The sequence below is a fragment of the Nelumbo lutea genome, chromosome 5, assembly GCF_056320005.1.
Source record: "Nelumbo lutea isolate HS-2025 chromosome 5, American lotus-T2T, whole genome shotgun sequence".
NCBI classification, from domain to species: Eukaryota; Viridiplantae; Streptophyta; class Magnoliopsida; order Proteales; family Nelumbonaceae; genus Nelumbo; species Nelumbo lutea.
The window spans coordinates 85,750,846-85,774,652 of NC_142688.1; the positions used below are offsets into that span (position 1 = coordinate 85,750,846).

General features: G+C 40.5%; 1 protein-coding gene and 1 non-coding gene across 5 annotated transcripts in view; both read right to left on the reverse strand.

Annotated features, from left to right (window-relative positions):
* Positions 1-7,763: 7,763 nt before the first annotated feature.
* TPR9 (Tetratricopeptide repeat (TPR)-like superfamily protein) overlaps positions 7,764-23,807 on the reverse strand; it is a 109,789-nt gene continuing 93,745 nt past the window's right edge. Inside the window, exons 9-16 of one of the 4 annotated variants that reach the window (XM_088947897.1) lie at positions 14,475-14,612; positions 13,827-13,982; positions 13,469-13,654; positions 12,080-12,246; positions 11,805-11,919; positions 11,452-11,532; positions 8,322-8,576; positions 7,764-8,172 (exon numbers count right to left, since the gene is read on the reverse strand). In XM_088947897.1, coding sequence (XP_088804023.1) covers positions 8,367-8,576; positions 11,452-11,532; positions 11,805-11,919; positions 12,080-12,246; positions 13,469-13,654; positions 13,827-13,982; positions 14,475-14,612 — 1,053 coding nt within the window. In that variant the 3' untranslated portion in view covers positions 7,764-8,172; positions 8,322-8,366. Of the gene's footprint in view, positions 8,178-8,321; positions 8,577-11,451; positions 11,533-11,804; positions 11,920-12,079; positions 12,247-13,414; positions 13,655-13,826; positions 13,983-14,474; positions 14,613-23,807 lie in introns of all 4 variants that reach the window. The other 3 variants (XM_088947898.1, XM_088947895.1, XM_088947896.1) reach the window with 3 other exon arrangements.
* Positions 12,874-12,992, reverse strand: LOC148853253 (5S ribosomal RNA). Its single transcript, XR_016100121.1, has one exon. It is a non-coding gene; the product is annotated as a 5S ribosomal RNA (ribosomal RNA).

The window sequence follows — 23,807 nt, forward strand, 5'->3', positions numbered from 1 at the left end:
TCCTCTTCACTAGTCAAGGCTTCCACCAGGTAGGTATCCTGGTCATAACCATATCGGACTGGTGGTCTGGATACCCAGGTGGACTTTCTAGGTTGGTCACTACCTGGAACTTGTGGGACATCTCCCACTGCTCCTGAGCTCTCCTCATCAAGAACTATTTCCTGACGGTGAGTGTCCATGATGTATTTGGATTCTAAGAATTGGGCGTTTTGACTGTAGAACACTTTCTGCTCACTTGGGTCATAGAATAGATAACCCACTGAATCCTTTGGGTAGCCTATAAATAGGCAACAACTGGTTTTGGATTCCAACTTGTCCGCACTTGTTCTTTTAACGTGTGTAGGACAACCCCAAATCTTCAAGTGTCGTACACTTGGCTTCCTTCCGGTCCATAGTTCATATGGAGTTTTCGGAACTGATTTGGTTGGAACCCGATTCAGCACGTAGATAGCAGTCTCTAATGCATAACCCCAAAAGGATGTGGATAGTTCTGAGCGTATGAGAAGTGACCGGACCATGTCCAACAAGGTCCTATTCCTCCTCTCCCATTGTCCTTTAAGTAGTCCCTGAATTCGTCAGAGAGATACTCGCCACCTCGATCCGATCGAAGGGCCTTAACTTCTCTCCCTAACTATTTCTGGACTTCCTGTCTGAACTCTTTGAACTTTTCAAAGGATTCAGACTTGTGTCTCATTAGGTACATGTAACCATATCGTGAAAAATCATCTATAAAGATGATAAAGTACACGTGTTGATTCCGTGTCCTAACACTCAGGGGATCAGCATGTATTAGGTCAAGTGTGCCTTCAGATCTTTCAGGCTTACCGTCAAATGGCCGCTTAGTCATCTTACCTTGAAGGCAAGACTCACAAGTGGGAAGATTTTCTATGATTAGAAAATCCAAAGGACCATCCTTTACCAGTCTTGTGATTCGGTCAACACCGATATGGCCAAGTCGGTAATGCTAGAGGCATGTGGGATTAACTATATCACGATTCCTTTTCTTGGGATTTTCGACCGACGTAGTTTCGGTTAGGTTAGTTTCTAGAGAAGGATGTAGAACATAGAGACCATTCTCCAGTTCCCCGCATGCGATGAATTTGTTATTCCGTTTAACAGTAATCATATTACTAAAATAAACAGTATATCCATCAGCACACAGTTTAGAAATAGAAATTAAATTTCTTCTCAAGTTCTGTACATAAAGACAATCTTTAAGTACAATGACTCATTCTCTAAAATCTAATTCTATGGTTCCTATCGCCGCAGCTACAACACTTGCAGTCGTTCCCAAGAATAGTGTCACTTCGCCATCACTCAATCTTCTGCTAACTTTGAACCCCTGCAGTGAGTTACACGTATGAGTTGAAGCCCCGGAGTCAACACACCAGGACACAGAAGTAACTAACATATTAGTTTTTATGACACAAGTTTCGATGTTACCTTTCTTAGATTCCAGGTAGGTAGGACAGTTCCTCTTCCAGTGGCCGGTCTATTTGCAGAAGTGACAGACATCAGATGCCTTGTTCTTCTTCTGCTTCTTGGGTTTGGCAGCTTTCTTCTGGGGCTTCTTTGCCTTTCTCTTTTTCTTGCCCAATTTGTTAGCTTCAACAAGCATAACCATAGGCTCATCCTTCTTTAAAAGATCCTTGGCCCTCTGCAACATATTGCTGAGTTCCTGGACGCTGGCATTCAGCTTATTCATATTGTAGTTCATAGTGAACGCATTGAAGGAAGAGGGCAAAGAATTCAGGATGGCATCACTTGCGTGCCAAGATCTAGCCCGGATCCAAGAGCTTCGAGTTCGTTAATGTATCCCATCATCCGAAGACAATGGTCATGAACTTTCTGCCCCTGGACATCTGCGCGGTCATGAACAATTTCAGGACCTTCTGTCTGGTAGAACGGTTCTGCTCTTCATACATTGTTCTTAGACTGTCCAATATGTCCTTGGCTAGTTCGATCTAATCGAACTGCCTCTGTATTGAGTTGTCTAATGAGGCAATGACAAAGTAGCGGGCTAGGGAGTTCTTATCCTCCCAATCTTGGTAGTCCCTCCTACGGGCCTCAGAATCCCTATCACCCGGACGTTCCGGGGCAGGATTTTTTACCACCTTATCTAACTTTTCAGAAGTTAGGACCAACATAAGATTTCTGTACCAGTCGGCATAGTTTGGGCCCTTAAGCTTGTTATTATCTAGAAGCTTTGCAAATTGACCGTTTGCCATTTTCTGATAAAACAACAAAAACGTTAGTCCACAACCTTAGTTTGATTCATGTTACCTACATAGATATGGCTTTTAATCTATGTTCCATTCCCATTTATTCATCTCTGAGATTTTCCCTCCCTTCTCAGTGACGGAGACGACGGAATGTCTCTGGAAATGTGGAAAATCACATAGGGTGCGTGAAGCCAACTGTTTCAACTGCATAACCCCACCACCTTTCTGTGACAGATCATATCCACTCATCAGATGAGTTTCCCTTTGGCCTCTGTCTGACAAGGTTCATATCCATTTTCAGGTAAACCTTTCTGTCCAGTGAGTGCACACCCATCATATTCAGGTTACACCAAGGTACCGTGAGAGAGTTCCCATTTTCTAGTGAAGCCCCTCCCACATCGGTCTATGACGCCCCTATCATCTAATGAAACACTCTAACAGATCCAACAACAAATGGATAGCCCAATTTTATGGTGCGTTTCCTCATTACTGATGCACCCATCATCGTGCTAATGACAGAAGGCCTTTAGTGAGTCAGATTTAGGTCAAACCAAAGTGGCTCCCACTGACTTTCATAAAGTCAGATTTCTGGTGGGCCTCAATCGGCTAGGGGTTCCGTATGCATCCCTTTTCAGGGTTATGGGGCCCACCAAGTGGAGAGGGGGTCATCCAACGACCTTAAGGGACACCATGGCAATGATGTGCATTCAGCCATGGTGTGCGCAAGAGCCACTAACGAGTCAACACGGGCCAAGTGCTTATGGCCCATGATCGTAGCACATCAAACATCCAAACATCACATGTAAAGGAGGAATTGAACCAATCAATTAACTACTGTAAAACCCATCGAATAGCCCATTTAAAAACTTAAAGCATTAACAATTAATGTCTACTAGGTGTATGGGCTGAATTGCAGTTAACAATTAAGTTAGTTAACTCCTGATCTTATCAGGAGGTTACCAGATTCAAATATAATTTGAATTTGGTCTCTTAGAGTGGATAAGGTTAAAAACCCAATCATTTTACTAACATTAATCTCAGATTCGCCCCATGAACATGTGATCATATCAGCCTAGTTCGAAATGGGCTTTTGGCCCATTAAATGTTCAGTGTTTAACTAGTTTCCAATCTGCTGCCTAGTTGGGCTTCTTTGTATGGCGTGGGACCCAAGCATTGATCTACACACCAGCCACATGGGTTCGGCCCAGCCGAATTCACTGAAAGACTCAGTGACCCCCTTGGGCCCATCACATGGACCCTATGGGCACAACACTTACATTAAGTGGTCCCTGGAACAAGCCATCTTATAAAAAGCCAGGGACTGTGGGCAGGTGCAAGATTAGCCCATCAGGTATTATCCTAAATGGTCTTACACTTAACCTCTCAGCCCTTAATGATCAAGCACTGCCCGACAAGAGAAGACCTCTCCCTCGGCTGCTAGGAACAATGCTGCACTCTCCACTCACATGGATCCCGGGAATTAAAACCTTTTGCAAATCTTTTGAAACCGTGTATATATATATATTAATTTTGCAAAACAAAATTCTAATGATTGAAATCAACAGCCGGCAGTTTGGTTTCCATCAAAGAGAGTGCATTCCCGATCATTACCATTGTCCGACAAAGGGGCTGATCCTGTCATTATGACCACTCACTCTGATGAATTCTCAGACTGCCCCAACATGTCCAGTTTTTGACCCCACTAAGGATCTCACTGATTGACACATTAAAGACAGCCCGATCCGACACCTAGTGATGTGTCATAATCGAGTCTAGGGGTCAGGTGTAACTTTCCAGTTTTGCCTATCTGTCTCCAAGGTCTAGGGCAATACTGGAAATCTGGTCCGGTTCAAGGGTTCAAGCAATCCCATACTGCATGTGCCTTGGGTTTTACCCTGATGGCCGAAACAAGCCATCCCAACACTTGGTGGCACAACAGTATCAGGCTTGGCAGGATAAATATCCCCATACTTATCCAATGACTGTGAACATTTAAAACTAACACAAGTTTCTATAAGTGTCCAGTTTTAGGGTCTTACACAGAATTATACCAAACAACATGAATCAAAAATGCACTTTAATTTATTTTCACTAAATAACAAAAGTACATGAAATCCGATTGAAGCTAAGGGCATACAAGACTGTCTAACACATTAGGTATGGGCTGACTGATGCTGATGTCATACCACTCTAGTAGTTCGAAGATTAAAGTTGGGAGGGGAAACCTATGGCCAAACTCTAAAAAATGATGGTAGACACAGATTTCCCCCTCCTCAGGGGTCCGCAGCCTATTGCCCACGTCGGGGACCCTCAAGCTGTAAGACAGGGGTATATGGAGCCTCTTCGCCAGGGATTTGACTTGGCACACGTCCAAGGAGTTGTCAAACTCCGAGCGTGGGGCACCAGTGTCAGCCACCCTTCGGGTAGCACTCCCCCGTAATGGTTCGGTGACGAGTTCTGCGGCATCACCCTCGGTGATCAGAGACCCCTCAAGCTCCCTCAGCGACGCTGAGGCAGCGCTTTCATGGGGAGAGTCATTCCCCCGGTGATTGCCCTTGACACCCTCCAAGGTTAACCTCTCCCTCAAAATGACCACATCCTGTTGATGGGGGACTACAACTAAAGAGCCTAGAGAAGACAAGGGAGAGGGGGTTGTAGGAGAGCTCCCTCCCGAGATGTTCGGGAGTTCATGGCACTCGGGACCAAAGTCTGAAAATGACATGATTAAGATTAATTAAAAGAGGGTAGAATGTCCCAAAGAAGAAATGAAGTAAAAAAATTCTGGAGACTTGGGAGTTGGGGAGCTACGTTCACTCGAGAGCAAGGGCATCTAAGTTCAAATGGAGAAGAAAAGCACTGCTAGGGTCCCTATTTAAAGGAAAATGAACGGCCGGGATTTCTCTAAATCCGACGGCTGAAACCAATCCGCTCCCACCATCCAACTGCGATGCGCCACCTAGCGCAGGCCCTCAGAAGATGAAACGACACCCAAAGCAATGGTTCAGATTGGCACAGATCCAACGGACGAGGGAGCCCCCTGGTGTAGGCCCTCGGAAGATGAAACGACGCTCAAAGCAACGGTTCAGATCGACGCAGATCCAACGAACGTGGGAGCTCCCCGTTCTTGTGAACTAGTCTCACCGCACCTCCTAGCGCATGCCCTCAGAAGGCGAAACGACGTCGGGTGAACCGCAAAGACCACCTGCAGCAACTCGTCGAGCGAACCGGAAGGCCTGCTTGTCATGGGCCGCCGAACAAATCATGCAACCCAGCAAACACAAGACTCCTGGGACGGCCATCCCCTGCACGGTAGCTCTGCTAACGTGACCTACCCGTGTGATAGGTCCCAGTCAGCAACTACGTGTATAAATGCTCTTCTTAGGGTGAGAACAAACCACATAATTTCATTTAACTTCAACTACCCATCCAAGCTGGTTGGGTGGTGTTTAAATACAAGAAATTATTAACTACCTACAAATAAGATAGCCTCTAATTAAGGGATTAGCCTTCTAACTAGCTGGTCGATCCCTAAGCCATAGCAAAATAACAAACTAACAATAACAAACTATTTGGCCGATCCCTATGCCATAGCAAAATAACAAACTAACACAATAACAACTAACTAATTTGGTCGAGATATTCTACAACCAGTTATTGACTCATTCTAAAGCAAAAAAGACAGAAACAGGAGCACGTCCAGCATCACTCCATGTACCTCGGATTCTTCTTGGGCACCCTAGCAAACCTTCTTAACTCATCACTATAAGGGATACGGGGCACCCCCGCTAGGTCGAGGCATCCACATTGCTTGTGCTTTCGAATTAAAGAGTGATGGCACAAATAGTGAAGACTATGCCACTACAGGGCATCCCTTGGCTGACGACCACTACTCCCAATGACCAAAGCCGAAGCCTCACTTTGATTACCACCCTCATTACGGGCAAAAGCCAGGGCCTCACCTCGGTTTTGAGAGTGGGGGGCAAGTGATGTGGGTTAGCTTGGCCCAGCCCACATAGGGCTAGAAGGCCCAACCCATTAACACCTGCTAACGTTAGCCACAATAGGCGAGAGCCTTGCTGCCTTCGTACAAAGCCAATCACATAACTATTTGGCGTACCATCAGGGCCTACAGCCTAACCTCGTACAACTCTCATCCAAGGCGTTCATCTTCACCTGCCACCAGAACACTCAAGTCCCCTTAAAAGGGGCTTGAATGGAGTAAATCTAACATCATTCACTCATTTACTTCCTACACCTACATTGTCTACCTAGCATTAATTCAGGGAGATCTAATGCATATGAGGACTCTCTCCAGAAGCACTTTTGCACTCTCCCCTACTTCACACCTCTTACTAACTTGAGCGTCGGAGCCTCTGCCTCAGGTATCCACCCTAAGGTTTCTGACACTTCCTATCTTGTAGCATTTCAGGTCACCAAGGACCCCGCCTCGACTAGCAATCCTCGACTACCATAGTGCTCAGAAGGAGTACTTCACTTCAGCTTGTCGCCCTCGGCTTCGATCAACCTCTTCCGAGGCCTCGAGGTCCTTGGCTAACGCTCAGAACTTGAAGGTGAATTTACCTTATTGCCCTTGGCCAACTCACGCGGCAACAATATTAAATTATGTGTTTTTTTATGTATTTATACCTTATTCATAATTATTTTAAATTCATATTTAATACTATTAATATATATATATATACATATATGGAATTTGTGAAAATTTTCTTAACATTTGAACATGTATTCATGCCTTTTCACCATATCCATACATAGCCTTACAAACATGTCAATACAATTTCTAATATCAATAGTTTTAACTTTGAACTCTGAACCTTGCCTTGGAGAGGGGTTTCAATGTTTTATGAAGCCTAACTTTGACGATAACAGCCTTATTAATCAAGGACCTTCAAGGACGGAAAGAGTTTTTAGGAATGAAGGTCATATTGTTACAGTGTAGTTCAGGTGAGACGGATCATAGAAGTAGATCCTACAAGGGCAAAACTTATGGCTGTAATCAGTGGGCAAATGAAGGGACTAAACGATCATATAGAAATGAAATCAAGAAATGTGGCTTAACAGAAAAATTCTTGCGAAAAATCCAATGGGTGTGAAGATCATCTAACTGCATGACTAACACTTTAGCAAAACAAGGGGCAATCTCTCTCTCTCACTCTCTCCCTCTATATATATATATATATATTGGAAAATTAAACTGAATAGGGGGCGATAGTAAATAACTATTATTTTGGAATAAATAACTATTCTCTCCATTGTGTATATTTTCACATTCCATGCTTACAAATTTCAAACAAAAGTAGGAAAAATTATAAATTCCATCACATATGACAGCCTAATAAACCATAAATTCTGCACGGATAATAATAAGAAATGATTTAAGCACTAATTATTTAAGTGGATATGGCTTTAAATAGAGCAGATTGGCAAAACAAGATTCATGTAGTTGACCCCATATACTTGGGCTAAGGCATGATGATGAAAGATGTCACTAAGCTTATGATGATGAAAGATGTTAAGGCATGATGATGAAAGATGTCACTAAGCTTATGAATTCCATAGTAACGTTGTTCTTAGTTGTTGAAAATTCCCTAGTAATAGTTGCAAGTCTAATTGTTTCGGTCCTTTCAAAAGTTTACCACGATACATATCTTAAAAAATAATAATAAAATAACAAAACTACATTACTTTAATATACATTTCTTAATCCTACTCCAAGTTTTCCTTCAAGAGTTTTGATTACTAGATATACAGACGGTACAACTGATGACTGTCAAAAGCTATAATGGAATTTGTTGATACATCAGTGAGGTTTCCTGGGTGCTAGCTAGCAAGACGGTCATTAGTTGAAGTTGAAGCTCCTGCCTTTGTCCAAGCCGTAGTTGCTTAGTTGCTATTGATAATGATGTTTGAAGAAGTCTTTCCATAATAGCTATCCTTGACATGATAGGAACATAATTTTTTATAGTCAAACAATGAAGACAAGTACAGAAGTTAAGTGAATAGAGATCAAAGTAGCATCACACAAAAAAAACAATGAAAAAAAAAGTTTGCTGGTCTTGATGAAAAGAAACCACATACCCCAATCAATTCCCTCCCTTACAGAGCTGCAACATAGTGCTCATGCTAGTAAAGTTTGGAAGCTTCTCTCTTGAGGCTTTCCAGATACGGAAATATTCTGGCTGAATGGGATCCATAATACAGTGAAAATATTTCATCAAGTTGATTTATACTGTCCATTACAGTACAGTCGCCCAAAGAAAGCTGGATGGATGCAAGTTTAACCAATTCATTTCCAATGACAATATGGTTGGTACTGTAAAGCTTCTCAAGGATCTGGAAAATTGATGAAACCATAAATATTCATTTAGATCTATATACATGAAAGTTTTTTAAAGGTAATGAAAACTTGATCCAAAGGATTACCACACAACTCAAGTTTCCCAAAGGGAGAGCAAACAATCACTGTTTAAGAATGAACATATCAATACAGCCAACAAGATACAGAGTCAGAATAACTCCTTACATATCTTTAGTTGATTAAGTGAAATTTTGACAATTCGATTATGTGAAGTTGTTCAACATATTGATCTTTGGGATAATCATTATATGTCATATTACAAGAGAGAAGTGTTATAAATTTATATAATTCAGCAGGGACAGTTACAGTACATTATGCCTGTGTCGTATTACAAAAGAGAAGTGTATACTCTTCAATTTTTTGATCAACAATATGGACTCAACTCCCATCATTTTAGCACAATGTAGTACTCTCTGACTTCTACCCACATTTTCACACTTGTTGGCCTTCACCATTGTGCCCCTCCCAAGAAAACCCTGTATAGCCAGGACCAACAATGGTGTATCTGTGGCACTCATGTTATATTTAGTTAATAGATCTGTAGAAATGATTCATTACATTTAAGTAATGACATGCCTGTTAGAAGAAGTTATCTGTTACAAGTTGAAGGGGGTTGAATTGAAGAGCTAGGGGCAGACCAGAAAGGACTCAGGTGGAAGTGGTAAGAAATGGTTTATGTCCCCATAATTTACTGATGAATATGGCATTGTACATCACTTTATGCAAAAAAATGCCAAAGGTTTGGTTTCGACCATTTCCAGTCCACCCCTCCCAAGACAGTAGACATAGCTGGGACCAACATTGGGTGATGGCCTTGTATATGACATTGAACAGGATGGAATGGCAAAACAGGATTCATTACATTTGATTCGGATGGAGTCCAACCCAAATCCGGTCCATTGACACCCCTTTTCATGTTGTTATGGTCTACCTTCGTTTCTTTTGTAATTTCAAGTTCTTGACATGCATATTTTAAGGAACGTCAGTTGCTACAGAACAATTATTCTGTCTATTCTTTACAGAAGCGATGCCGGTCCATTAATTTAGGTGAAGTTAATGGACTTTCTATTCTGTTTGTTCTGGACTTTCTAGCAGTTACAGAAGCATAGGCACTGCTCAAGACGAGGACTCTGATGCTTCAAATTCAAAAGTAACAGTCAGCTTCACTCCTACAACCACTTTGTCTTCCAGGTTTCCTCATTTTCTGCTTTACACTCTTTTTTTGTCTTTTATTTTTGTTGTCATTGCTTTCTAGGTACAGACTACAGAATATCACCATTTTCACATGGCCTTTTAATATTTGATGTTTCATTCGGCTTGGATTGGATTGGACCAAATCTGGTCCATTTGAATTTTAAGTGGATCGATTTGGACTTTGTTTGTATGGATTCGGACCGGATTGGGTCCGGTCCATTTGTAAATGGATTCATGTTGGATTGGATCGGATTGGACCAAATTCAGTCCAATTAACACCCCTAAACATGAACAATATGGAATTCTCTATTCTCTAACATGTGCCGATGCATCAATCAAATACATTAACATGGAAAACATTGTAAAAAAGGCTTTCATGAATGCATAATCACATAAGACATGGCAAATATACCTGAGGTATAATATAGATTTAGATGAGCATATCGTGCATAATTGTGATACTTATATTGCCATCAATATGGAATTTCTATGAAATAATGAATCCATGAATTCATGCTGTCTCCTGATTCATAATTTTATGCTATCCTATCCTATATTGTACGGGTTTGTGTTTATATTTAACAATTGATTCATTTAAAGTCAAGGATGAGTGGATTTAGATAAGCATATCATGCAATCTTGTGATGCCTTAGGTTGCCAGCAATATAGAGTTTCTACGAAATACTAATCCTATAAATTCATGTCGTCACCTGATCCATAATTTCATATATGGCTTTGGACATATATTTGGTAGTTGATTCATTTAAAGGCAAGGGTAAGTGGGCAGACCAAGAAGGTCAACACAACCAAAACAAGGATGTTGAGATGAACAATTGGAAGGTTTAGGCTAATGAATAGATGGGGTGGACCCAAAGGGTAACTAGAAGAAACCAAGATCAACTATTAAACCAGTGAGGGCCTATATTACATGAACACTTCAAAATGTGTGACGTACCCATGTTGGACACCAATTGACACTCACACTGGCATGACAATTGAGGGGACTCTTTAATATGTGGTTCAATCTTGAATTGTAATATTTGATAATGTAGCATACTCATTTTTCCAAGAAAGGTAAAATATAGTTCTTTTATTATAATCAATGATAAATTATTTTAATCGTTTAATGTTGTTTGCATTGGTTTATGGCTCTACTATTTTTTTTCTTTTCAAATAATTATTCCCTTAATTGTTTGATCTAGCTAACCCCATATAGTTGGGATGAGGCTTGGATGGTGATGATTCCGTAGTTATATGAAAAAATAATATATTTATTACTATTATTATTAAAAACAAAACCAAAAAAATTGAAGTATCTTTGCAAGTCTTTGAATCCTATTTTTTGAACTTGCCAAGCCTGGGACCTTGTTTCTATGTTCAGTACTCTTATTCATGAAAGATAACTACATAAGAACTGATCCATTGCAAGTTGAAGGGTCTAAAAGTATAACTGGAAGCCAGAAAGGATGTGGATAATGTAGCAACAAATCTAAACAGGTAGGAAGCAGAAATGATGGTGACAGCAGAAATGACCTGGTCATGGTCACAATATGTCTTGTGACCATGACCAGGTGCATACTAACCAGTGATTAAAAAGAAAGAAAAGACACCGACTGGGAAAAATATCATAAACTCTATTTAAAACAAAAGATGTACCTTAATTGATGCTTTACTGTGGTCCATGGCAGGGTGCAATTCTCCTATTGAACAATATGCCGCTGCAAGATTGTCCTCTGCCTGTAATAAAATATAATATCATGTGGTAGTACATAAAAATCGTAATTGTGAGTCAGAGTTATTGTCTATGTAGCATAGCTATGCCATCCAAATCCATTGATCCCATGAAGTACAGCTGAGGCAGTGAGAGACCAGATTCTATTCTTTTTCTCAAAGCATTTTCTACTCTTATAAAAAGCACTATTAAAAATAGCTCACTCCAAATAACAAAAGAGGGTTAGCAGCTGCTACTTAATACAAGATTGACTAATTATAAGATGAGAGAGACCTACCTCTGCCATGTCTTTGTTATATGCATGCAATGTTGATCTCAGTATATAAAGTGATTCCAAAGCATCCGTGAGTGTATTAGTTGCAACTTCCATTGAATTTATTTCACTGTGCAGCCTGTTAGAATTGAATTTCTAATTTTTAGTATGTTTCATCCTCAGAGAAGATTAAAGATCATGTGCACAGTTTCAACTATTAACCATTGCAAATGGGAGCTGTTCAAGGAATAGTACCATGGTAGGATACAAAGCAGCAAAACAATACAGTTTCATTGTACCTATAGATATAGATCTCAGCTTTCTTGGCTATGGCATGTGAGGATTCTAGATCATTATAAGAACCACAATTCAAACAATATCCAGGATCAACTTGAAAGGTGCTATTGGTTTGTTCAAGCAGGATCTGGGCCACTTTACTGATGTCTTCTCTTTTCAGTTTGTCAATCTTCAAAATATGCAGATGCTTCAGTGACAAAGAAAATAATATTGAAATGCTTCATGCTAATAGAAAACCTAGAGTATCCCTTGGCAGGGGAGGCCATAAGGATGGTCTAGAAAATGAACACCAGCATTGTGCTGGCTAAGCAGGAATTAAAAACTATTATTCAATAAATCCTACAAAAGAGATCACCAAATTTGTCCCAATCAAATTAGTGATCATTACCAACCTTTTTGTCAATGATTCACCTTTTTCTTTTGATTTCCTTTTTCCTTTGAATTTTGTCCAAGGACAAGGAGTGAAGTATATAAGTTGAACCCTACCATCAATTCACTACCTAACAATGGGATACAATCCGCTATTTTATAGCTGGTTCCTACACAAGGAAGCACCAAAATATTTGATGTGAACAATATGAATGTCTCATCTTTATCAACTCTACAAAGCTTTGTAACCTCCAATTGAGTGTGGCTTCATCTTCCACAGCTAGATCAGTGGTCTCTTTGCGATGGTGCTTGCCATGTCCTCACCTTATCAAATTATATTTTGATGACTGCAGTTTGGGCAACCCAAGACCATAAAGTGTAGAAAGAGTTCTTTTTTTTTTTTTTTTGATAAAACAAAAATAAAGTTGGGGTGCAACACAAGGACTTCCCAGGAGGTCACCCATCCTAGTACTACTCTTGCCCAAGCACGCTTAACTTTGGAGTTCTGATGGGATCCGGTGCATTAGTGCTGGTATGATCACACCCAACTATTTTTGGACCTATTGACTATTTACTCTGGACCTATTGACCAGAGTAAATAGGGCACAACTATTTTTGGTTGCCGGAGGTTGAAATGTAACCAGAAAAGTATGGGTTAGGTAGCAGATGCCAACCTAAAAATGGGATGTATGGAATGATTGTATATAAATCATTTTTTCTTCTATCTAAAATAAGTTAAGAGTGATCAATAAAAAAAACAGTAGTTGGATTGTTCAGACTATACATGTCTGTTGCATTTTGCATCAGAAATATCAGGAAAGATATTAATGGTGGTCTACATTCTCCTGCTTGTCAATCCATATGACAAATATCCAAGAACAAACCCAAAATAGTTCTTCTTCTTAGTATATGCTTTGACAGGAAAGAAATTCAAATTAACTGGAATGGAGAATGACAATATAGCATACAGGTAAATGGTGCTCAAAGCTGCCAAAATTTGGAATAACTTGTAACCAACTAACTTTTTGTTGTGTATGCTTAGCCATACAACTATCTAAAACTGTGCCAAGACAATTTGGTTTTGCACACCGAAATGCATTTATAACAAGATCAGATAAATTCATTTCAGAACATCCACCACACTGGCACTTGAATGAGTATTGATCTTCCAGTAATTGCTGGCGGACTTTGAATTCCTGCTGACCAACCTGCAAAAACAGAGAAATATCAACTTTTATCAGTACAAACACACATACAGCCAATACAGCAGATCAATCCATTTAAATCCAAACCTATGCAGTAGAGGCATAATACCCTAATAAAACAGAAGATTCAGAAATAAACATAAGAATACTAATCAGCTTGTCTAGGATATCATACCTGTGGGCCATAAGATAGCTCCAGGGGATACCCTGCTGGCACAAATTCTGTTGTTCGTATAAAAAGGGTGCGTGAAATGAAATATGCATGAACATTTGGCTGGCATGAATGGTTAAATAAACTACCAGCTGGATAAATGGCTTGACCGACTCTGACCTATAAGAATGAAAATAATCAGAACAGAAATGATCAAAGGAGAAGAAATTTATACCAACTGAATATTTCAGGACAGTTGCAAAACTTTGAGTGATAACAAGACACATGCCAACAATTCTTAGTAATACATTCTTCAATGCAAAAATAATTAAACGGCATTAGTTAAATAGAAGATTCCTCATTTGATTTAGTCTGTAAAAGATGAAGAAGAAGATAGGGAAGAGAGGAAGAATAGAAGGAAATGTGATTGTGTGTGTGATATTTTATAATATTAGTATTTAATGTCATATAATATTAGTATTTATTAGTATTTAATGTCATATATGGGTGCCATAGATTGTATTGAACCCCCCAAAAAAACTTTAAAAATTATTGTACAAGAAATTATTCAACAAAAATTATCAGAATGAAAACTAATGCAAAGATAATAACTTATTGAAAAACAGTAACCAAGGCCAGGTAAAAACCAATAAAATAATGATGAGTACAGACCTGTTCTATATTGCTAGTTAAAGCACCTTTAGTAGATGGTTGACTTCTTGATTGCTCTAGTGGCCCATAGGCATCTACTGACTTCATTTGGACAATTGCCATAGAATTCACCTTGATTTGACATATAAGAATAACCAACTGCATCCATATATCAAAGGACTTGAGAACAACTTAGAGTAAAATTTTTGTTTTACAGTTTAGCAAGTTTCAACTAAGAAATTAAGATCAATTATCAGAAAGCCTTTTTCGTTGTTGATTTTACGGAAAATGCATTCGATGTAAGAGATAATGAATAAAATCTAGTTTTTTTTTTTAATTTTTCATGTATTTATGGCTAGTAGGAATATAAAAATAATTTTAAGAAGTTATTTCCATTATTTCAGTCAGTAGTTTGTTTTCCTAAATGCATTAGGGTCTTTTTACCACAACCAAATTGCATTAAGAGTTGGTTTTCCTAATTATACCAAAATTTAATTTTCCTAATTTGATTAAGAGTTAAATTAGAAAGTGAGAGTTAAGTTACTAAGTTAGAGTCATAATTCTAGCAAAATTGGGAATTATTTTATTTTTGTCTGTAGAGAACAGTGATGTGGTCCCCACTGTGTTCGTGTGATTGTAGTTAGCAGTTAGTTATTTCGGTTGGTAGTTATTAGTTCTTTTATTATTTTGCCATGTAAGCAGTAAGGGCGACAATTGGCCCTTCTCCTCTTCTCATCTCTTTGTCTTCTTGTCTCTTCTCAATCTTTCCTTTGTTTATTTCACATTGAACCTAGGACTGATTGCATCCTATTCGACTACTTGGTATCAAAGCCAACCTAAGAGTTCTTATGCTAGTCTAATCAGGCTGACCACATGAGAACTTCCTAGGGTTGGAAGTTCCAGCAGAAAGAAGGTCGTCGGCTGATTCTTGGAGGTTGCTGGCAGTGTGCAGCTGCTACTCAAGGGACTGTAGAACCTTGGAGAGATCCAGTGATCAGGAAGAATCAGAAGAAGGTTGGAATCCTCAAGATTAGGGTTCAGACATCAGTTAGAAGGTGGCAGCCAGAGTTTTTTCCTGAAGTAAGTTGATTTCCTTGAGATCGATCTAAAAAAGGGTTCCTTTTGTTTATTCTGAGAGGTGCGGTTGGGAAATCTCTTCTCTTCTCTTGAGGTTTTTAGGGTTTTAAGAGAAAACCATGAAACTCAAGGCTGTTGTTAATTCTGGGGCAGTAGTTGGACCTGTTCCCATTCCAGACTGAGTGTTTTTAGTTCTCTGGAGATCTAGTAGAGCTGTTTTATTATTTCTGGGTAAATGCCGAACCTAATTCACCCTCCTAGGTCGGCTGTTAACAATTTCTGGGTGCAGTTTCACTTATCTCAGTGCTAAAAAGGGTGTTTTTTGATTAATATCTTAACAAGAATGGCGTTTAAGAATCAAGGGGGAGGTGTTTTGTGGGCTGGTGGTTCTGGTAACATGTTTGAGAACACCTTTCAGATTACAATTGTCAAGTTTGACGGATCAAACTACTTAGAATGGGCCCAATCAGCCATGATGACCATTGGGGGTAGAGGAAAACTGAATTATTTGTTGGGGGATGTGAAGGAACCAAGGAGAACCAAACCTATGCCAAATGGGTTCAGGAGAACTATTTGGTTATGACATGGCTGTGCAACTCCATGCAACCACATATCAGCCAAAACTACTTGTGGGCAAAAACAGCTAAGGAAATTTTGGACCCCATGAAAGAGACCTACCCCCAACCCCTTAATGTTGCTAGGGCTTATGAGCTGAAATGTGAGATTAATAATATTAAGTAAGGAGAGAAACCAGTCTAGGTTTACTTCTCAACCTTGAAATCCTTATGGCATGAAATTGACCACCTAGTAACAATTGAGTGGGAAAGTCAGAAGGATGCATAGACTTACGGAAAGCAAGTTGAAACTAATAGGGTGTTTGAGTTCCTAACTGGTCTGAATTCTAAATATGATATTGTGAAACAACAACTACTGACGAGAGACAGTGCGACCCTATCACAAAACTATTCCTTAGTGCACATTGAAGAGAGTAGGAGAAAGGTTATGTTGCAGCATCAACCTTTTGAATCAGCCTTGGCAGCAGCTAAACCTAAGTTTAGGGGTGATAAGGAGAGGGATATGAAGAAGGAAGACAAGAGGGACCTAGTATGTGAACTCTTGACAGTGTAGCCGGCCAGAGATAAGTGGAAGAGGAGAGAAGAGAAGAGAAGAAGAAGAGGAGAGAAGAGAAGAGAAGAAGAAGAGAAGAGAAGAGAGGAGAGAAGAAAAGAGAAGAGAGGAGAGAAGAGAAGAGAAGAGAGGAGAGAAGAGAGAAGGTTTGCAATGTAACAGTACTGGCGGCGCCAGTGTTTATTTTACTATATATAGGGCGACAAAAATAACAAGGCAAGAGACCCTTGTGCCCCTGAGTACAATAACAGACATAACAGAAATAAAAAACACTTTAATTAGCCAAACAAGCCCTAACATCTGCAACTAAGTTATTTTAACATTATTCCAACACTCCCCCTCAAGTTGGAGCATAGATGTCAATCATGCCCAACTTGTCACACAAATCTTTGTGTCACACATGATGAAGACCTTTGGTGAAGATATCTGCAAGTTGCTCTACCGAGCTGACATATGGTTTGCACACTTCTCCACTTTCAAGTTTCTCTCTGATAAAATGCTTGTCCACTTCAATGTGTTTCGTCCTATCATGTAGAACTGTATTAGTAGCAATATTGATGACAGCTTTATTGTCACAGTAGAGTGACATAGGATTGCTTACTACGAAACCCAGTTCACCTAACAGATTTCTTATCCACATGATTTCCGCAACCCCATGAGCCATCGCTCTATACTCTGCTTCAGCACTGGATCTAGCCACCACACTTTGTTTTTTGCTTCTCCATGTGACAAGGTTTCCTCCTACAAAGGCACAATAACCACTGGTAGACTTTCGGTCATTGACTGCTCCTGCCCAATCTGCATCAGTATATACTTCCACTTTTAAGTGACTGTGTTTCTGGAACAACAAACCAGCTCCAGGAAACTTCTTGAGATATCTCAAGATCCTCTCTACAGCCTCAAAGTGAGTTGTCCTCGAGCTGTGCATGAATTGACTAAGGACACCCACTGCATAGGCAATACCAGGCCTGGTCATAGACAAATACAGAAGTCTCCCCATGAGTCTTTGGAACATCTTTACATCTTTCAAAAACTCTCCTTGATAGTCTCCTAGATGGTGATTAGGTTCAATAGGTGAATCAAATGGTTTTACCCCCAACTTGCCTGTATCTTCTAGTAGATCTAGTACATACTTCCGTTGGGAAATAAAGATGCCCTTGTGAGAGCGGGCAACTTCAATTCCAAGAAAGTATCGTAAGGGGCCTAGATCCTTCACCTCAAATTTATTGGCTAAGAATTTTTTTAGTCTCTGGATTTCAGCCTCCCAATCTCCTGTGATCACTATGTCATCCACATACACAATAAGAGCTGCAATTTTACCTTCACCTCTTTTTACAAACAGGGTATGATCTGATTGGCATTGTTTGAATCCCATCTGTTGGACTGCTAAATGGAACTTACCAAACCAAGCCCGAGGTGATTGTTTCAACCCATATAGGGACTTTTTTAACCTGCACACCTTTTGTTCACTGTCTTTGGCACAGAACCCTGGGGGTTGGGTCATGTACACCTCCTCTTCCAAGTCACCATTCAAGAAGGCATTCTTGATGTCCAATTGGTAAAGATCCCAGTCAAGATTTGCTGCCAAGGAAAGGAGAATCCGGATGGAGTTCATCTTCGCTACTAGAGCAAAAGTCTCTGCATAGTCCACTCCATATACATGTGTGAAGCATCTTGCTACCAGTCTAGCCTTGTACCTTTCAACAGTTTCATCAGCTTTGTGTTTCACTGTGAACACCCACTTGCACCCCACTGGTTCCTTCCCCTCAAGAAGATCTACCAACTCCCACGTACCATTTTTGTGTAAGGCATCAATTTCTTCCTGCATTGCATCTGTCCATTCAGGTTTTGACAAGGCTTCTGCCACAGTCTTAGGGATGGGAACACTATCCACAGAAGAGAGAAAGGCACGGTACGAAGGTGAAACATGCTCATAGGACACAAAATTAGAGATAGGATGATTAGTGGTACAAGATCTAACACCCTTTCTCTTAGCAATAGGAATATTAAGATCATTGGGGACAGGTGAATCAACATTTAAAGGAGCAATGGGAGCAAGTGTACCTGGTTGATGAGACGGATCTGCCTCGGGTGAATCCGATGATGTTGGTTGCATAGTGTCCGGCTCCACGGCTCTTGAACTCTGTTGGCTCTTATGGCGACGATGAGAAACTCGGAATGGAGGAGGATCGGGTAAAGGAGGTAGTTGAATCTGAGTCGTCGCCTGTTTCTCCTCAACCCTACTCTCCCCCTGAGGAGAAATCGAGAAGAATGGTTGACTCTCAAAGAATGAGACATCAATGGAAACATAGTACTTGTAGGCAATGGGATCATAACAACGATACCCCTTTTGAGATGAAGGGTAACTAAGAAAAACACAAGGAATAGCCCGAGGGTCAAGTTTACCACGAGTAGGTGACAGGTTGTGGACAAAACAATGACACCCAAAAACATGCATCGGAATGGTGGACAACGGGGCTGTAGGAAACAAGAGCTGATGTGGGGCCTTATACTCTAGTAGCCGAGAGGGCATGCGATTGATGATATATGTCGCACACAACACTACATCCATCCAGAACTGTTTTGGCACATTCAAATGAATCAGCAAGCCACGGGCAAAGAACTTCGTGAGATCACTATGGAAATATTCCTTGTCCGACTGGAAAATATGAATTTCCGTTTGGAACTGAGTGAACACCATGCGTTGAAAATCTTTCAGAATTTGTGGCACTTGTGGACTCACTCGACGACTATGCCATAAATAGGCTTGACTCTCACTCGACGAACTTGTGGACTCAGTCGCCACTAGACCAGCATTATTCTCCAACACATAGAGACCATCCACCATGCTTCCTCTACCAATCGTCTTCCCCGAGGTCAAATCCTGAAACACACATGCAGACGGAAAAAAGGTGACTGAGTAGTTCAAAGAGTGAGTAATGCTACTAATGGACAACAAATTAATAGGTAATTTCGGAACATGTAGGACATTAGGAAGAGTAAGGCCAAGTGGGAGAGATATGGTGCCTTGGCCAGCTATGGTAGAAAAAGAACCATCAGCCAGTCGTACCTTATCTCTCCTAGAGAGAAGGTTCTGGAACAAATTTGACTTACCGGTCATGTGATTTGAGGCTCCAGAGTCAATAATCCAAGGTGAATCAGTAGTATGAGATGACACATGGAAGGCTGTGGCATTACCTGATGTAGACGCAAATGAGGTAGAAGGAGTAGGCCCAGAATCCACCTGGCGGAGAGTCCTACCATACAATTCCAAATGGTCACAGAAGGAGTTGATAATATCTTCCTTAGGGTCAGAACCGGGATGTCTCTCCTGAGTTACGGAAGGACTAGTCTCTGTCGATGCCATATTAGCTGAGTTATACCTTTTTTGATTCTACTGGCCTGGTTTCTTGCCCTGATCCGGTGCTGACTTCTTACCCAAATCCTGTGCCCATTTAGGTTTTCCACGGAGATCCCAGCATGTATCTTTAGTGTGTCGTGTCTTCTGGCAGTGAGTGCACCAAAGTTTGCTTTTATCTTTTGATTTTTTCTGAGTGTCACCCCTTTTAAAGCCACCTTTGACATTTGTATCTGAATTTCCCTGGGCTGCTAGGGCAACTGACTCCCCTTCTACACCATTCATCACACTTCTTCTGCTTTCTTCTGACTACACCAAGGCATACGCCTCCTGGACTGATGGCAAGTCTTTACTACCCAAGATCTGTACCCTGATGGACTCATATGACGGATTTGGCCCTAGGAGGAAGGCAAACACGCGTTGCTGTGATACAAGTGACTTATAGGCCTTTGCATCTTCATCAAACTTCCAATTCACATTCTGATAGTGATCAAGTTCTTTCCATATTGATGTCAAATCAGAATAGTACATCGAGAGACTCCTCTCCCCCTGCTTGCAAGTAGAAGATTCAGCTTGTAGTTGATATATCTTGGCATAGTGTCTCTGTTCTGAATAAGTGGACTTCGCTTGTTCCCATATCTCACAAGCAGTTTCAGCCCACATAAAAGTCTTCCTTACTTGTGGCAGCATTGAAACCAAGAGCCAAGACATCACCATACTGTTCTCTTGGTTCCACCTATCATGCTCAGCACTTCCATACTTCGGTTCCTTTACTCTCCCATTGATGTATCCTATTTGCCCCCTAGCAGTGATGTAGAGTTCTATCCCCCTAGACCACTCAAGGTAATTCAGACCATCAAAGGGAATGACAGCCATGGGAAAGCTCATATCCATTCCCCCACTCACTCCATTGTGCCTCCCTAAGATCTCTGAAGTAGCAGAATTCTCAGTCGACATGGTCAAGTAGTTAATCAGTCCCACACACCGGACTTAGGACCACTCCTTACTCCACAAAACAATGCTCCACTCAGTTCACACCCACACACTTGGGTTTACCAACCAGATTGAGCACAAACAGTACCAATTCCGGACAAAACTGAGGTAATATTCGGCAGATTTCAGACCTGTATAGTTTTATCAGTCCCCACCTACCAGAATTCCAGAGTGTCTAACAACCACTAATCAGCAGGAGAGATCCTTCTTTCTTATAGTCAACTCAAACCATTGAGAAGACAGGTCAGCATTGACCTACAGTTGTCTTAACACATGAATAGGATCACACGATCCAAGAAAACTAGGGTTACACAAGTTTGACAGCATTCAGCCGCCCCAGATTCATAGGGTTTTCACTCGGTACATGACCAAGGAGAGTAAAGAAGAGAAAAAATAGGGAGAACTGTACCAGTCGTAGCTATTCTGTAGTCCAGAATCAGATTTCCTTTCTGCTAGTCTGTTCGATCTGTTCTTTGGGTTGATTGATCTTCTCTTGACAGTAGGGTTGATCGATCTGCTCTCTTTTAATCAGCATTCTTGCTCTGATACCCTCTTGACAGTGTAGCCGGCCAGAGATAAGTGGAAGAGGAGAGAAGAGAAGAGAAGAAGAGAAGAGAAGAGAGGAGAGAAGAGAGGAGAGAAGAGAAGAGAAGAAGAGAAGAGAAGAGAGGAGAGAAGAGAGGAGAGAAGAGAGAAGGTTTGCAATGTAACAGTATTGGCGGCGCCAGTGTTTATTTTACTATATATAGGGTGACATAAATAACAAGGGAAAAGACCCTTGTGCCCCTGAGTACAATAACAGACATAACAGAAATAAAAAACGAAATAAAAAACACTTTAATTAGCCAAACAGGTCCTAACATCTGCAATTAAGTTATCTTAACATTATTCCAACATTGTAAGAAACCTAAGCATACTAAAGACACTTGTTAGAAGTTACATCCCCATCTAGTTCCAGCAAAACTCAGAAACAAAAGGGGAAATGCCAATGTGGCTGTTACTACTGATTGTGCTACCTTATCGGGCACAAGAGCCACTTCCCTAGACACCTTAGCTACCATCTGGGCTGCTTTGACTTAGTTGGAGAGTGAAATTGGTAATTCAACACCATCATCTCAGCCGTCAGTCACAACATTAGCTCCTCCCACTTCAGATTTTGCTCATTCAGGTAAACGGGCCTCAGCTTATCATGCTTCAGCCCTAGGTAACACTTAACATTGTTGGGTGATAGACTCAGGTGCATCTGATCATATGACTGGCTTGTCCTCACTGTTTACTACCTATCACTTATCCTCTGACAGAGACAGTGTCTATTGTTGATGGCTCTCTTATTCCCATTTCTGGCAAGGGAGACATCAACATAGTTTTCAAGGCGTCTAGGCGATTCTAGGCGATATTGGGGTGCCTAGTCGCCTAGTCGCTTAGGCGATAAAAGTTCTATAATATAAAAAACTGACTTTTGGCTAGTTTCCTAGTTTTATATACCATTCAACATGTATGCTAATTGAAAAAATAGCAATTCTCTTTATTAAGAACCTTAAATTTCATCTAAAAATGTGGAAAATCATCACATCTAAAAGATAAAAATCTTTTACATGTATTAATTTCATTATTTTCAAAAATAATACTACTATAATAAGTATTAATAGAGCAAATTCATATTAATTAGCAGCTAAAGAAGCTTATTAACTTTATATGATAAATATTCAAGATAGAAAGTAAAATAGAAAAAAAACAAGGATGGAGTTTCTGTTTTATTTAATTAGAGAGAGAGAATGGAAAAAAAGAACTTTATTATTCTATTGTTTCTTTCCTATTTCTTTCTTTCTTTCTTTTTCTCTCCTCAAAACCCTTTGATCTTTTAAATTTCAATAGTAAAACATTAAAACAAAGTATAATTGATATATATAGCATATAATAAAATGTATTAACACATACATTAATAAGATACATCAATATAAATGACATTATAAAAGGTGCCCACCTTGTCATTTTTGTCACCTAGAAGGGCGCCTAGTTGCCAAAAGTCAAGGCGCTTGGGCGAGGTGCCCAGCCAAGGGCGCCTAGTTGCTAAAGAGTTGTTCACCATTCCCCTTAAAACCTTTGGTTGTTCTTGCTTTGTTCAAACTCTTGGCCCTCATCGTTCCAAATTTGATCCTAAAGCCTCAAAATGTATTTTCCTTGGTTATGCACAAACTCAAAAGGGATATTGCTGCTATGAACCTACTTCTAGGAGGAGGTTTGTCTTTATGGATGTCACTTTCTTTGAGGATGTACCTTATTATCCTAGGGTTTCTTCTCAGGGGGGGAGTAGTGAGGTTGGGATTCACTCACCAGAAGTTCCATTACCTGTCCCAATCAGTGAAGAGGGGTGTAATGGGGAGGGTTGTTAGAGGTGTCGGGATTTAAGAGTTTATCACAAACGGTGGAGGCAGGTTGATTTCTATCATCAGCAGTCTAGACCAGCCCCAATTCCTTTTGTGGATCCAAATCTAGGTACCGCAGTTCCTTTATCTTCCATTATAGATGAGATACCTTCCACTGTTGAACCCTCACCTCCATTGGATGACCTTGACCTCCCCATTGCTGTTCGTAAAGGCAAATGTCGTTGCACTTCATCTACAACCCACTGTATTTCCCAGTTCCTGTTTTATGATCATCTGTCTCCTTACAAGCCCTTTCTTGCATCCATTGCTGATATTCCCATTCCCAGAACAATGCAGGAAGCCTTGTCAGTACTTGAGTGGAAGGATGCAATGAAGGTAGAAATGGATGCCCTTCTGAAGAACAATACCTGA